Source organism: Pseudorasbora parva, chromosome 13 (assembly GCF_024679245.1).
Source record: "Pseudorasbora parva isolate DD20220531a chromosome 13, ASM2467924v1, whole genome shotgun sequence".
Classification (NCBI taxonomy): domain Eukaryota; kingdom Metazoa; phylum Chordata; class Actinopteri; order Cypriniformes; family Gobionidae; genus Pseudorasbora; species Pseudorasbora parva.
Window position 1 is genome coordinate 39,609,710 of NC_090184.1, and position 16,352 is coordinate 39,626,061.

At 37.6% G+C, this 16,352-nt stretch overlaps 1 protein-coding gene across 1 annotated transcript; it reads right to left on the reverse strand.

Moving 5' to 3' along the window:
- Positions 1-275: 275 nt before the first annotated feature.
- comta (catechol-O-methyltransferase a) lies at positions 276-15,638 on the reverse strand. Its single transcript, XM_067414346.1, has 6 exons — positions 15,492-15,638; positions 5,058-5,229; positions 3,354-3,471; positions 1,947-2,140; positions 1,502-1,633; positions 276-1,247 (listed from the first exon to the last, which is right to left on the reverse strand). The coding sequence occupies exons 2-6, from the start codon at positions 5,226-5,228 to the stop codon at positions 1,068-1,070; spliced, it is 795 nt and encodes a 264-aa protein (XP_067270447.1). The 5' UTR covers position 5,229; positions 15,492-15,638; the 3' UTR covers positions 276-1,067.
- Between the last annotated feature and the right edge of the window lie 714 nt (positions 15,639-16,352).

Below are 16,352 nucleotides of genomic sequence, written 5' to 3' on the forward strand. Positions count from 1 at the left end.
AGTTTTCATTTAGACACTAAAGAATCATATTAACTTGTACAAAAATGGCATTATATGACCCCATTAAAAACCAGGACCATTTTTGGGATTTCTGCCTGGATTTGGCCTACCCAATTTGAAAAGCTTCCCATACACACATACAGTGGTCTAAGTTCAACATGTTTGTGTAATTTTAAAGGAAATCCTTTGGAAGTTACATTAAACACTGCTAAAAGTGATAGCGTTTAGCAGTGTTTTATGTAACTTCAAAGAGTTTCCTGTAAAACTTAGACCACTGTATGTGTGTATGGGAGGCTTTTCAATTTGGGTAGGCCAAAACCAGGCGAAAATGGTACCAGAGTAATTTAGTGTAAATACCTTACTTTGTCTAAAACAAATGCCAAAGTGATGCATATCTCCAAATGGTACCACATATGACGTCATAGCTGGTAAATGTCCACAGACATTTAAAATTGAAAGTATATGCATAACGATGTCATTCCGGACAGGGTTCGTGGAGTTTAAGTGGGTTTAGAAGATTGAATTTCATAGGTTTATAAAAGAATACACTCTCAGAAAAAAAGGTACAGTGCTGTCACTGGGGTGGTACCCTAAGGTACAAAAGTGAAAAGGTACATCTTTGTACCTTACTCACCCATAAATGGTACATATTAGTACCGTAAAAGGTACATATCAGTACTTTAAGAGTGCAAATTAGCACCTTAAAGGGACATAGTAGAACCTTAAAGGTACATATTAGTACCTTTTCGGTTTTGTACCTTAGGGTACCGCCCCAGTGACAGAAATTTACCTTTTTTTCTGACAGTGTACAATCACCTTCCTGAAAATTTTTACAAGATATCATAAGGTTGTATTGTAAAATATCTTAAACCATTGGTCAGCAGAAATTGTGGAACTGACTTTTCACAGCATTACGTTGTTGCAAGTGAGTTTTTGAGATAAAAAGATCAGTTTGTCTGATCCTAGAAGACACGGCAAGGATTGGCTTGTTCTCCACCCCCACCCCCCTCGTGTCGCCCATTTTACACAACCATTTATGTACATCTGCTTGTAAAATGAGATCTTTCTCATCCCAAGAAGACAGATTTCTCCAGACCATCTTCTGCTTTGGTGTACTCCAGGTGGGACGGGTAGTATCTGCTCTCATAGCGTGGGTTGTTCCTCACATATTTCAAATATTCCGGGGCTCCAGGACAAATGACGTTGTCAGCCAACAGGACAGTGCCTTTCTTGAGTAGACCACACTCCTGCATGTTATGAAATAAATACATTTTTAATTTTCCTTATGTTAGAATAATTTCTTGATTGGTTAAAGTACACACTTTAAAATAAAAGTTCCAAAAGGTTTTTTGTTCTTTTTTGTTTTTTTGCAGTGATGTCCTAGAACCATTTGTTCTAGGACATCACTGCAAAATGGATGTTAAAAGTTCCAGGAACCATAGATGACAATAAAGAACCTTTATTTCTAAGAGTGTAAACTGTATTTCTTTAAGCTTTTTACCTCAAGAAGTTTAGTATCTGGAACGTAACGATCTTTCCAGTGGTCCAAAAACACAAAATCAAAAGATTTTATTCCAAATCGCTCTTTCATTTTGGGGATCAAATCACCAGAGGCTCCTTCCACTATAGTAACCTTTAAAAAACAGAAAGGGGCCTAATGAAAGCTTTATAACCTTCAAAATACATGGTTAGTCCTTTGAGATGTCATTGGAATCAACAAAATAATCACATTTTGGCATTCCAAAATGTTCTGTGTCCTGCCTTCATTCAAAACTGGCTTTTTAAAAAATACTAATTTAAAAATAGTAATAATGAAAAAGCCATTTTTATACTAAAATACATTTTATTTTCTTCATCCACAATGCAATGTGCATGACTTGACCTTCCATGACCAATGTGACGAATGATAAAATACCCATCATTTTTCACATCTCTTTTTTCCTCACCTTGTCCTGAAGGCCGGCATATGCAATGATCTGACGAGCAACCGCAGCAAAGGCTGGGTTGAATTCGAGGGTAATAAGTTTGGAGTCAGGGGACAGCAGTCGAGCGATACGAACGCTGGAGTAGCCACAGTACGTGCCGAGCTCCAGAGCCGTTCTGGGGTTCACCTCCGTCAACACAGAGTCCAATATGAGCCCTTCAGAGAGACACACACACAACTGAACTGAATTCAGAAAACGAATCAATGAGATTGCTAATGGCAGAGTCGAAATATCATTAGGGCCTTTCTGCCTCATTGGCAGCATTTATTCATCAGTGCCTGTTGTTGCGCATGAAAGTGAGCTGCTAATAGGGACAATAACATACTGATGATGTTTGGTGTCATACAGTCGGTCTTTTACCGCATTAGATAAGAAAATATTAATAAAGAACCCATTGTACGGCAACAAATTTCCCTGATTATTACGCAGGAATGAGAGTATAGTTCCTAGCCATTTCGGTCTAGAAGATTGCAACTTTTAATTTTCCATCAGTCTTAGTACACACTACATCACAACATACATCACAGATAGGAAAATGTTGCCATTGTTTTTGTCACTTATTGAGTAGTAGGCTATGGAGCCATTTACCTCCAGTCTTTATGCTAAGCTAGGCTGTGTGAAGACACCCAAAAAAAGTGAAGACTTTAAATTTAAAGTGAGAAAATGTAAAATATGAAATAAAAACTATAGTACCTTGATACTAAATAACATTGGAATAAACTCACTTTATTTTGATGCTTTGATAGTTTAATTGTTTTGCTTCTACACGTTAATTGGTATGTTTAGATATTGGTAAACAACAAAAAATCTTTAAAAAATAAATAAAAAAATTTAAATAAAAAATGTTGTATGCTAGTATTTTTGCTCATTACATTTAATCACCTTTTTTGGTGACCTTCTAATGGATTTATGAAGTCACTTCCCCTCAAACCAAATTATAGACATTTGACACTTATAGACACTAATATCTGACAACTATCAAGATATTATAATTTTGTAGGCTATATTACGTTTATTTCTATATTCGGGATCACATCTGAAATGAATCCAGCCTCAGTCCCATAATGCATCAGTGCACCAAACTGCTGCTGTTGATTGTTTCGGATTCAAAGGCTGTAGATTGTGCACAGGCGTTCATGCAACTAGTGTGCGTGCGTGCAGTCACGCAGAGAGCATATTGACCCAGTAGACTGGAGACTGCCATCACTTCTCATTCAGAACAGCCGCTTGTGAGCTGCCTCAAGGCCATTTACTCGAGAGCGGAGAAGAGAGAGAGAGATGATACAAGGGAAAAAACATCAAGCAAATGCTGAGTTAATTTGAAAGGGTGCAGAAAAGGAGGTAAGGGGATGGAAAACAGGCTGCTACCTTTATCGTCGCCCACGTTCATGGCCCATTCTTTGTGCCGGCAGTTGTAGTCGATGGCTGAGATAACGCTCTGAGGGTCGCCTTTTGTGGCGTTCTTTTGAACGGCTTTCAGCATGCGCTGTGTTCATATAAATCAGCAAAATTAGTGTTCTAGAGCAAAGCCAGGGAACAACACTTGCAAAATAACACGAGGCCATTAATTACTCTGGCTTTCAAAATGTTATTTGAATCTTGAGTTTTATAATCCTGTTTACTCATCCCTTTAACAAAATGTACTGTCAAAGTAGGCCCTACCATGGTTCAGGTAATACCATGGTATTTTAATATATGGTACTAAATGATTGCCTTATTCATGTACCATGATATTTATACTCCAAGATTTACTTGCAGTAATGAAAATAATCTAAAAAATATTATTTATTTAATCATAAAATAAATCGTCGAGTTACCATAATGTATAAATACTTATTATTTATTAAATAGTTTGATTATTTATCATTATTTCTTTCATACTACAGTAAAGATAGTTCATGTTAGATAATGCATTAATTGTTAACCAACCTTAATGTAAAATGTTACCAGAAAATTTGTAATAATAAGAACATTTAAAATAATATAAATAAATACATATAACATATTTTGTATAATAAATACTTTCTATAAATGCTTATAATGTATAAGCCTCATTTATCCTTATTCATTAGTATTACTATTCTATAAATATATCTATAAAGACTTATTAATACCTTAACTGCATTATATTAATAGTTATAGTTAGACTTATATTATAATTTCCTATAAGTCGTGCATTTGCTTTTTCAATGCGCATGCTCAATCCATTATACACTTAGTCGTATGTAATTAGTTATAATATAATATAATGCTTAATTATAGCAGTTCTTTATCTTGGAATCTTACTTAAAAAAATAAAAATGTTGCAGTGTTTTGCTAGTATGTAACATAAAAAAAATATATATATATGTATATATATTTTTTTTTTTTCAACTGTCTGTATTAATGATTTCTGTTTTTTTTTTTAATTATTATTATTGTTTATTAGTTACATTTACAAATAAACAACTTAAAAAGTATAATAAGCACATCTTAACATTTGCCTTTGGAAAATTGCATCCTATGTTTTCACTTAAAGCTTAATGACTTAAATCACTTAAATCAATGATGCATTTATAGGAGTTAGTAACTGTATTATTACTCACAATAATTATTTTTAAGAACACAACATGGCTATAACAATATAGTCACTTATTGAAATCTGAATTACTAAAAAGTAATTTAACTATAATATTACAATATTATAGCAAAGCAGGCTGCATCTTTATAAACGACTGATTAATTAATACTTATAAATCAGTGTATAATGGATTATAAGCATGTGCATTGAAAAAGCATATGCATGACTTAATATAAATTATAATATAAATGTAACTATAACTGTTCTTATAATGCAGTTAATAAGTCTTTATAAATATATTTATAGAACTATTATACTTATAAATAAGTATAAATTTGGCTATAATTCATTATAAGCATTGGCTTTATAGAAAGTGTTACCTAGTATTGCCATGGTACTGTTTGTTACTTTTATATCAGTCTTTTTCAATATCGTAAAATCCTTGCATCAAACACAGCAGGTTGATCTCTGCACACGTGAGTGACGTATGAATGAATGACAGCGAGGGTCACCTGAGGTCGTGATGATCCCGTAATGATGTTAAGGAAGCGCTCATGGATGACATCGTGCCAGAGGAGCGCCATCCAGCCGCTGTTCTGCACAGCTGCAGGGATCAGCCACTGATACAGGACGTACAGGACAGCTGCTGAAACCACCGCCACTGCCAACAAACTCAACAGCATCCTCAATGAGAGAAACAGAGGTTCACAAAGAGAATAAAGGATTACGGTCAGCAAAACATATGACATTAACAGCACCACGATTCACAAAGGATAAACTTTAAAGCAATGTCCGAAATAATTACACAAAAAAGACATGATGGCATCAGTGTAGGCATGTGGCGATATCAATTTTTCATGTTGGGATTAATTGCGAAGCTTTTATCACGGTATACGATATTATCACGATATTGAAATAAATTGCAAAAAAGTGTTGTCATAGCATAACAGCTTTAAGAACTATTTTTGTAATAACAAAAATAACTGAATGTTTAAATACAATAATGCACCAAAAATATATACAGCTCTTGAAAAAAATAAGAGAAATCATTTTAAGTGGTCTCTTGCTTTTAATTTTTTCCATAGCTGTAAAAGTACAATTTTTAAACAGATTAAAGTGCAAAAGAATTAGGCTATAAGAACAACAGGTAACAAATTAATATAAGGTCTTATTATTTAATGCCTTAACTAAGATTGAGCTATAGCTACATTTGTTACAGAAAGTATAATGTTTTTGTTAATGTTAGTTAAGAAATACTGATCACCAAAAAAATCTAATCATTGGGGCATGTTGTAGTCCAGATTAAAACATAATGTTTAAGTTTGAAAATAAATAGCCTATTAGGTCTTTAAGTACTAAGTATTTGGTGCTGAGCCTGTGATGAAAAACATTGAGATTACAAAAATGAATGGCTGTTTTAAAAACTTCTTCACTAGGGTTTGCTTTTGTTTGCGGGTTTCCGGGGTAACCGCTGCATTCTGCCATTCCATCAGCACCCTCTGCTGTCACTGAGGTGCATTTCATTCAGCCTGTCTCCTTCACCTGTTCAGTCATGTGCAAACGCATGTTGGGCTTGTTTACATCTGAGCGTGTCCCTTTGACACAGCATACAGCGGTGTTGAGCATTTATAAGGTTGATGGGCAAAGTATTCTTGAGTGCATTATAAAAAATTTAATAATTGTTAATAAATTATTATTTACGATATTTTGAAGTGCCCACGATAACAATATCGTGCAAATCCATTATCGTGATATATCGCATTAGGCAAGGCAAGGCAAGGCAGATTATTTATATAGCACATTTCATACACAATGGCAATTCAAAGTGCTTTACATAGAAAGGAATTAAAATAGGGTTAAAAAATGCATAAGAAAAAGAATACAATGTAAAGAGAATTAAAAATAATAAAATGATGATAAAAGAGCAGGTAAACTAAAACAGTTATAAAAAATAATTTAAAAAATGATGAATAGATAAGGTGCAATCAGTCGGTCGTACAGTGCTCTGTGCTTATTCAGTAAATGCACAGCTAAACAGATGTGTTTTGAGTCTGGATTTGAATGTGGCTACTGTTGGAGCACATCTGATCTGTTCAGGAAACTGGTTCCAACTACGGCTGGCATAATAGCTAAAGGCAGACTCTCCTTGCTTTGAGTGAACTCTTGGTATTTCTAACTGATTTGATCCTGCTGATCTGAGTGATCTGTTGGGTTTGTATTTAATCAACATATCTGCGATGTATTGAGGTCCTAGGTCATTGAGAGATTTATAAACAAGTAGTAGAACTTTAAAATCGATCCTAGATGTAACTGGCAGCCAGTGTAAAGACCTGTGGACTGGTGTGATATGGTCATATTTTCTGGTTCTACTCAGAATCCTGGCAGCAGCGTTCTGTATGAGCTGGAGCTGTCTAATGGTCTTTTTGGGAAGGCCGGTGAGAAGGCCATTAGTCCACCCTACTGGTGATGAAAGCATGAACGAGTTTCTCTAAGTCTTGCCTGGAGACAAAACATCTAATCCTTGCAATATTTTTCAGATGATAGTATGCTGATTTAGTTATTGCTTTGACATGACTTCTGAAACTCAGGTCTGACTCCAAAATCACACCAAGATTCCTGACTTGATTTTTTGTTATCAGACCTTTAGCCTAAAGATATGCGTTCACCTTGAGAATTTCATCTTTGTTTCCAAATGTAGTGATTTCAGTTTTGTCTTTGTTTAACTGAAGATAGTTTTGGCACATCCAGTTGTTAACTTCATCAATGCAATCCATCAGACTTATGGTCACCTATACTCACATAATAACCTCTCCCTTCTAAGTATGAGCTGAACCATCTGAGGACCATCCCAGAAAGCCCGACCCAGTTTTCCAGCCTGTCTAGAAGTATGGTGTGGTCTACAGTGTCGAATGCAGCACTGAGATCGAGTAGAACCAGAATTGATGTTTTGCCTGTATCAGTATTTAAGCGAATATCATTTATAATCTTTATGAGCGCTGTCTCTGTGCTGTGATGCGGTCGGAAACCAGATTGGTCTGTAGTTGCTCAGTATGGAGTTATCCAGATTTCTCTTTTTCAGAAGAGGCTTAACTATTGCAGTTTTAAGGGCGGTTGGAAAAGTCCCGTAGAGAAGTGAGGAGTTCACCACTTCTAGGAGATCTGCTTCTAAACAGTTAAACACACTTTTTAAAAAAATAAGTGGGGAGTGCGTCAAGGGCGCAGGTTGATGTTTTAAGATGCTGTACTGTGTCTTCTAAAATTTGACCGTCAATTGTTTCGAAATCAGACATAGTAATTTTCTGAGGTTTTGGTCTGGTCTGTCTGACCCCAGAGCAACTCAAGGATGTGCTGATCGCCTTTCTGATATTTTTGATTTTCTCTGAGAAGAAGGAAGCAAACTCGCTGCATTTGCTGTCTGAGAGCATTTCTCTGGGAATGTGACTCGGGGGGTTTGTTAGTCTGTCTACAGTAGCAAAAAGAGTGTGCGTGTTGTTTATGTGTTTGTTTATAATATTTGAGAAGAAGGTCTGTCTAGCTTTGCCTAGTTCAACATTGAAAGCATGAAGGCTGTCTTTATAGATGTTATAATGGACTACAAGTTTTGTCTTCCGCCAATTTCGTTCAGATTTTCTGCATTGTCTTTTCATTATTTGAACTGCTGTTGAGTTTCTCCATGGTGCCTTTTGTTTGCCACTCTTTTTCCTGACTTTCAGAGGAGCAATATCATCAATTACACTCTTAACTTTTGAGCTAAAGGAGTCAAGGAGAAAATCAACACAGTCTGCAGATATGCTTGGTTTTAGAGATAAAGCCTTCATAAACAGCACATTAGTGTTCTCATTTAAGCATCTCTTTTTGACAGAGACAGATCTAGCTTCAATGGCAGGAGAGATTGATATGTCAAAGAAAATACAGAAATGATCAGACAGTGCCACATCCTTAATAACAATCGATGAAATGTTTAGACCCTTACTGATAAGTAAGTCTAGAGTGTGTCCACGATTGTGTGTGGGTCCATGTACATGCTGTGTCAAATCAAAAGTGTTAAGAACAGTCATGAACTCTTTTGTTGTACTGGATTCAATATTATCTATGTGAATGTTAAAATCCCCAGCAATAGCAAAACAGTCAAACTCTGCGGAAATTATTGATAACAGTTCTGTAAATTGCTCAATAAAGGCTGGCGAGTACTTTGGAGGCCTGTAAACAATGATAAGCAGGATGCGTGGAGCACCTTTTAACACAATACCCAGATATTCTAGAGACAAATATTCACCAAATGACACTTGCTTACATTGAAAGACATCTTTAAAAAGAGCAGCAACACCCCCACCTCTCCTAACTGCTCTGCAAACACTCATAAAAGTAAAGTTAGGAGGGGCTGCTTCATGAGGACTGTTGCACTACAGTTTTCTTCTATCCACGTTTCATTTAGAAGCAAAAAATCTAGGTTGTTTGTGGTTATTAAGTCGCTGACTAGGAATGATTTGTTCTTAAGTGAACAGATGTTTAAAAGTGCTAACTTAACAGTATTATTTTTTTCACCCACATTAGTCTCAGTTTGACAAGTGACAGGCAGCAGATTATATTGGTTTGTTAAACGGCCTGACAAGGCCTTAGACTTTCTTTCACGTAACAGAACAGAGATAGAGAAAGAGGCAGGCACATTGGGTTCCCACTTGTTTTGTAAACATTTGATAAAGTTACTGTTATCATAGCGGGGACCCAAAACACATCACTGAGAGCTGGAATCAGATATTTTTGGTTCACCTACAACAGATGGAGGAGGGTGTGGGCCCTGGCGTTGTGACCGAAGAAATCTCACAGGAGGAGGGGGAGCTGGGCCCACAGGCTTTGGTGGTTGTGGGGCTCGACGCTTTTTGGTTGATATCTGGGGGCTCGCAGCAATCGAGTGTGATAGTCTAGTTCCAACAAAAATCAGTTCCTCCATTTTCTCTGAGAAGCCCAAATGCGGGGATGCTGGAGAGAGGAATGACATGTCCGGTGAGAGGGGCTGTTGCTCTGGTGTTATCGAAAGCTGAAGTATGTTGTCCTGGCTTTGCTGTCCATTTTCAAGAAAGTCATCTTTGGGTGCTGAATCTTGGAGCAGTTCTAATCCGTCACAGTCTGTCTGTAGTGAGCTCTGTGGGCAGGGCTCAGCTGGGAGTGTGTCCATGAGCATTTGTTGTGGCTGCGTGGAGTTCTCATTGTCCTTGTGGGATGTGTCAACCGAATGTCCATTCAGGAGCTGAAATGAAGTCCTCTGGTCATCCATACTCTGTATCAGGTTGAGTGGGTTAAAACACACAGCTGAAGGATGATGAAGGGAAAAATAAATATTGCCCTTTAGCACTCTTGCACCAAGTTTGTTTGGATGGAGGCCATTTGATGTAAACAGTTGTCTCTGACTCCAGAAGAGATTGAAGTTATCAATGAAGTTCACTCCATTCATGTTACAGGTTTTTTGCAGCCATGTATTAAGCCCAAGCAACCTTGAGAATCTATTTGTTCCTCTTGCTGGCAGTGGTCCACTGATGAATGGCTGAACTTTCAGTTTTCTAAGTGTTTCAAAAAGTTCATTGAAGTCCGACTTCATGAGTTTTGACTGCTCTCTCTGAATATCATTCTTCCCCACATGAATGATTAGTTGATTTGCAGTCTTATGTTTCATCAGAATGTTCTGAATCTCCCTGTTTACATCAGAAATGGTTGCTTGTGGAAGGCAGCATGTAGTTGTATCTCTGCTGCGAATGTTTCTGACTGTAGAGTCCTTGGCTCGGCTGCGCTCTGAGCTGAGGGCCGCTGTCTGCTCGACCTTGAGCGCCTGTTAGCATTAGTGTTAGCTGTGGGCTGATGCAATCTGTGTTCGATCATATTCATCACGTTTGGGGATTCCTCACCCACATTCATTAATACTTCAAATCTGTTTTCGAGATGTATAGAAGGTGGTCGGAAACTAGTGTTTGCAATCCTTGTGTCTGGGGTAGAGCATGCAACGGCAGCAATATATGAAGCTCGTGACAATCTGATGTCTTGAGTGCGTTTGGGTCTTGCCCCCTGTTTGTGCCATCGATTAGTGTGTTGATCAGTTTCTTGTTTCTCTATTTGTTGAGTAGCACTAAATTTATGGGACTCACCGGCTGTGTGCAGAGGGTGTTCGTGATGAAGCTCTGCTGTGTGATTCGTCCGGTTTGGTGGTTTCGCAAATAACTTTGTTTCAAGAACTGCAATCCTTTGTAAAAGTCTGTGGCAGTTTTTGCAGCAAGAAGATTCCTTAGCTAGAAGAGGCATTTTCTTATCCTTTCGATAGTAGGCAGCTGTGTTTTCCCTTCCGGAATGTAAGCTGATGGCAGCGAGAGGCTGGTCAGATGAAATGTTCCACTTTTTTGTAGTAATCCAGCCAGTCAACAGAGTTTCTAGTTTTATCGTTGAAGTCAAGCTTTGTTGTTAGAGCACTGTGTTGATTTGCTGAAGTTAAAATTATGAGATAAAATATAGAAGCGATAGAGCAAAGCGCGGAGCAGTAAGCAAGAGCGTCCGAACTGTAGCGAAGCAGGAAGTAAACACCTTATACTTTATGAAGCATTACCGAAAATCGGCCTTGTGTTTAAAAAAACACACAGGTGAAGGTCAAAGGCTTAATCTACAAAGCCATGTATTTGTTTCGTTTTTTTAGATTTCACTCTTAATTTAAAAGTTAGAAATTATATTTACAGAAAGAAAATAAAGCATAATTATTTTAATGTCTAGTTCAATCATGAAACTCAAGACGCTGATAGGTCCTTTAGTAAGCAGTCGCACTCGCATCATTACATCCCGGATGTAATGATTCATCCCAAAACATAGTGTCGGCCCAGATTCGGTACATTTGGATTCAACGCATACCAGTTAGCCGGATCATGTGGGCCGGATCTGGGCCAACACTGCTGTCTATATATATATATTATCCAAATTCGGTACATTTGGATTCTATGCATACCAGTTAGCCGGATCATGTGGGCCGGATCTGGGCCAACACTGCTGTCTGACCTGGCACAAGCTAATTGGCCTCTGCTGATCCTGCAGTCAATGAGATTGCTTGGTCAACATTTAAATGGTTCAGAGTTCCTTTGAAACCCTCCACCTCCCCCAGCTCCACCTGCCTTGATCTACTACAGGATTTGTATGTATGTATATATATTAGGAACTTTGTCTTTTCCATGGTGACATTATTTTAGATATTTAACAGTATTATTTGATTATCAAGCACATTTCCACCTTTATTATGGGCCTACCAGTTTTAGTCATTCTCCTAATACAGTAAATTATGCCATATTACAGAAAAAAATGTCTGTGAAATGATGTACATCAGCAAAGATGGAGGTGGAGGGTTTCAGAGGAACTCTGAACCATTTAAATGTTGACCAAGCAATCTCATTGGCTGCAGGATCAGCAGAGGCCAATTAGCTTGTTCCAGCTCAGACAGCAGTGTTGGCCCAGATCCGGCCCACATGATCCGGCTAACTGGTATGCATAGAATCCAAATGTACCGAATTTGGATTATATATATATATATATATATATATATATATATATATATATATATATATATATATATAATCCATATATATATATATGCATATATATATATATGCATATGTATGTATGCAGCATCAGCAGTAACGTAGAGTAGTAGACCTAGTCCACCTGTTTTTTTTCCTCTCTTTCATTTGAGAAGCTTTGCTTGCTATGATACGGAATATCCGTGGAAATGTTACTAGTATGTCATTTCACATATAGTTGGTTTCTGTATAAATTTTCCGATACATGCTCTGGCTTTTTTTTAAAATCATTTTGTTCCGTTCTTGTTGTTGTCATCTGCTGATGTTGTACAAGCAGAATGTGGCAGTTGGTCAGTGTTGTAATTGTCCCACACCTCCTCCACTGTGATTAGATGGCTGGGTAAAAAGTGACACTGATGAGCGCTGTGTTTTACTCAGAGTTGAACAAACTTTGTCACACTCTCTGGGACCGGTAAAAAATCGGCTGAAATGCGCATGTACTCATAATGTTCTCATCATTATTCTCATTGGAAGTGCATTATCTTAATGCAGTAATGAGAATCGACCATGTCTGAGCACAATTTAAATCAAAATAAAGGCAGAACAACAAATTCTACCATATAAATACTTTACAATCTAAACAATGTATTATTGCCAGTTACAGTAATGTGAAATGTGACTGTATTGAAAAGTGTGTTAAAAAATAATGTCACAATGCAAAAAACATTTTTGTTTCTTAATGCAATTTATAAAATTATTTAATATTTGTAAATATTATAAATGTTCATTTTTACTTTGGAGAGAAAACAGGCTCTGTGAAACTAATCTAAAAAATATTTTACAAATATAATTTCAACTTTGACCTTCCACAAACCTTTGCACCTAAGTTATCGATTGTCTCATGTGTATTTATGACACACAGCCACACCTGTGTAAATACCCACAACTCTAGCAGCAATATTATGATGCAAGATCACATGATGTGTGTGCATGCAACATTGACATTAATAGCCAACATTTAAGATAACAACAAATAATTTAGCCTTGCCACATAAAAAATGACATACTACATGCATGAAATAAAAGACAGCATGGTTTTAAAAAAATCCAAAAAACAATCAGTCAGTGGTGTGGAATGCTAAACCCTCCAATCCCCTCTCCTCTTTCAATCCAGTGCTCCTAAAAACAGTGAAAGCTCCTTTGTCTGTCCTGCAGATTTGGCCAGAAGCACTGGGAAAGGAATTAATCAACACAGCTTCGTCCCACGGCTGATTTACCACTAACATGAATAGAGTATGCCTTGTAATGGCCTTCAAAATAAACACATTTATTTTTATGTGTGTGTTTTAACAGCCTTGTTATGCCTTTATATTTATGGTTAACCCTTACCCTGATAATATTGCTGCTTTCTGTTTTAATATATGTATTGTAATTTATTCCTGCAATGACAAAGCTGAAGCTGAAAGTCTTCAATGTCACATGATCCTTCAGAAATCATTCTAATATGCTGATTTACTGCTCAAGAAACATTCCTCATTATCTTCAATGTTTAAAACTGCTGCATTTATGGGCCCTATTTTAACGATCTGAGCTCATAGTCTGAAGCTCTTGGTGCAGGTGCACTTAGGGTGTGTCCGAATGCACTTTTGCTATAGTTTACACTTACATTTACATTTTTACATTTAATCATTTAGCAGACGCTTTTATCCAAAGCGACTTACAAAAAAGGGTAGAGCAATAGAAGCAACGAAACAAACAAGGCCAACAACATGTAAGAACTGTAAGAAATCTCAATTAATTAGCACAGTACACAATTTTTATTTTTATAGCCAGCTACAACAAAAACTCACGTACGCAAAATACAGAACACTGGATTTTGATAGCTATGATAACAGTTTAACGTCTCGAAAAGAAAAACGTTGTCACGCCAGGCACATAGTCCAAAAGGGTTGTATCTATAGTCTCTTAATGAGTCATGGGTGTGTTTTTGGTGTAACGTGCAATGAACCAAGAGTCTCATCTCCCATTCCCTTTAAAAGCCAGTTGCGCTGAGTCTAGGGTAGTCATAAGTCCGGATTTTGGCCGGACAGTCCGGATTTTAAGCCCCCTTGTCCGGCATCTGGCGCAAGGCTATGTCATGTCATAACGTTACATGCTGAAACGTCAGACCTCTTTTAATCCAGAATGGACTAAAGAGCACGAATTTATATCAATGCTCCGACAGTGCGGCTGAACACACCTGTTTTTTTGAGACCACCGCCCATGGGCAAACAGATGGGCGCGAGTTCATTTGCCATTTAAACAACGTGGTCCTGGACGTTAAAATGATAACTGTCTGCGTCAGGCTGAAACTAGCAAAAAAACAAACATACGTCATGCTTGGAGTCTGCCAGATGTGTGATAGAGGCTGACTAAATACAAATACTTCACGTCAAAAATCACGTTTAAACATATATAATGTGACACTAAAAACTTTTTAAGCTCCATTGAAATAAAAATGTTAAATTCAGCTCAAGAACCCTACAAAATTAATTAAAAAAATGATTTACTCACATGTTGTTCCCAACCCTGTATGCATTTATTTCTTTTGTCTAAACAACATTGGACCCACTGACTTTCATTGTACAGAGATTTTTTTAAAATATCTTCTTTCTGCTCCACTGAAAGAAAGTTATACAGGATTAAAATGACATCAGAGTGAATAAACGCTGACAGAATTACATATTTATACTGCCATGTGCGAGAGATATTACAGTGCTATCACTGATCCTAATATATTCCTATTAATAATGCTCATAATAATGCTCATAAAGAACTCCAAACATGAGGCACTGGAGGCACATAGTGACACGCAGCGGTGACAGAAGGAGCCTGTGTGCTGTCAGAGCATGCTTTAATTAAAGATGGTATCGCCGTACAGACCTGCAGCTGAGTATACAAACCCTAAAAGAAGCAGACAGACTGAAAGACAAAAGTGTCTTTCTTAAGCGGCCAGTTTCACAGCCTCTGTTGGCTCCACATGCACGTGCTGATAGTAGGTGTTATCGACCGCATGGCCTGCCAGAGACCTGAGGACTTAGCAGGACTGAATTCTGATTACTAGGCCACATGAATATTTAAGACTTTAGTAAGCTGAAGTGCGCTGTTAACACGAAGGCACTGTATTAACACGTTTGCATGCTGTGTGCGGGATGTGTCAAGATTTCCATCACCATCTTGCTTATGAATAAATATTGAAGTGTGAGCAATATTGATTGAGCTGGATCATGCACAAAGTTACATAAACACGCCATGTTACTGCAAGAAAGGATTCACACATAAATCATAACTCACATATTTACAGCATGCAGCAACAAAGAACAATCTGTTGCAATATTGTGCCAAACAACATTTCCATAATCTTACTTCCTTTTGCAGCTGTCTTCACATACACACACACACACAGATGGAGATGAGCTTCCCTTTCCCTTTCCCTCCGATGCCTTTATGCCTTTCTCTGACAAAGTCTTTCTCGCTGGCCCCTCTCTCTCTCTCTCTCTCTCTCTCTCTCTCTCTCTCTCTCTCTCTCTCTCTCTCTCTCTCTCTCTCTCTCTCTCTCTCTCTCTCTCTCTCTCTCTACCTCTCCCCTCCCACTTCTGTTTGCTCTTTCTAACCTGTTCTGCCTCGATATGTGTTGAAACCGATATATCGCCATTGGACAAGCTAGAGAGAGAGAGAGAGAGAGAGAGAGAGAGAGGCATGCTGATGCATGCACACACATGCATGTAAGTCATAAATACTCAGACACGCTTTTAAACACGGTAGGGGAAGGATCTGAACCTTGGCCAACTGGGCTGCGTTTTAATCCTCCTTTAGCCAATCATTCGCTAATCTTCTCGCGCTTTTCCTCCTGCCTCCCTCTCCTTCGTTTTCCCATCTCTCTCCTCCTACCCTCTCATTTCACGCGCTGACACATGGATAATGATGACAAAAGAGGCGCCACACCATCACCATTTTCCATATGGGATTATAAAGGGGAGGGTGCATGATTATAAAGCGTGACAGGTCTTCTGCAAAAACACAAACAGTTCGTAGTTCATTTAGTGCGATACTAAATAAATGTACATATTCTGAATTCATATATTTACTAACAAACCAAAAATTATTCAGACAGCAGATATATTTTTTACTAGTGGGTGCAGGACACTATAGTTCACTTAAGTGAGGATAACGTTTAAATAAAGTAAACTGTGGCATATTATACCCAACAATTCTTCAATTCTTCAT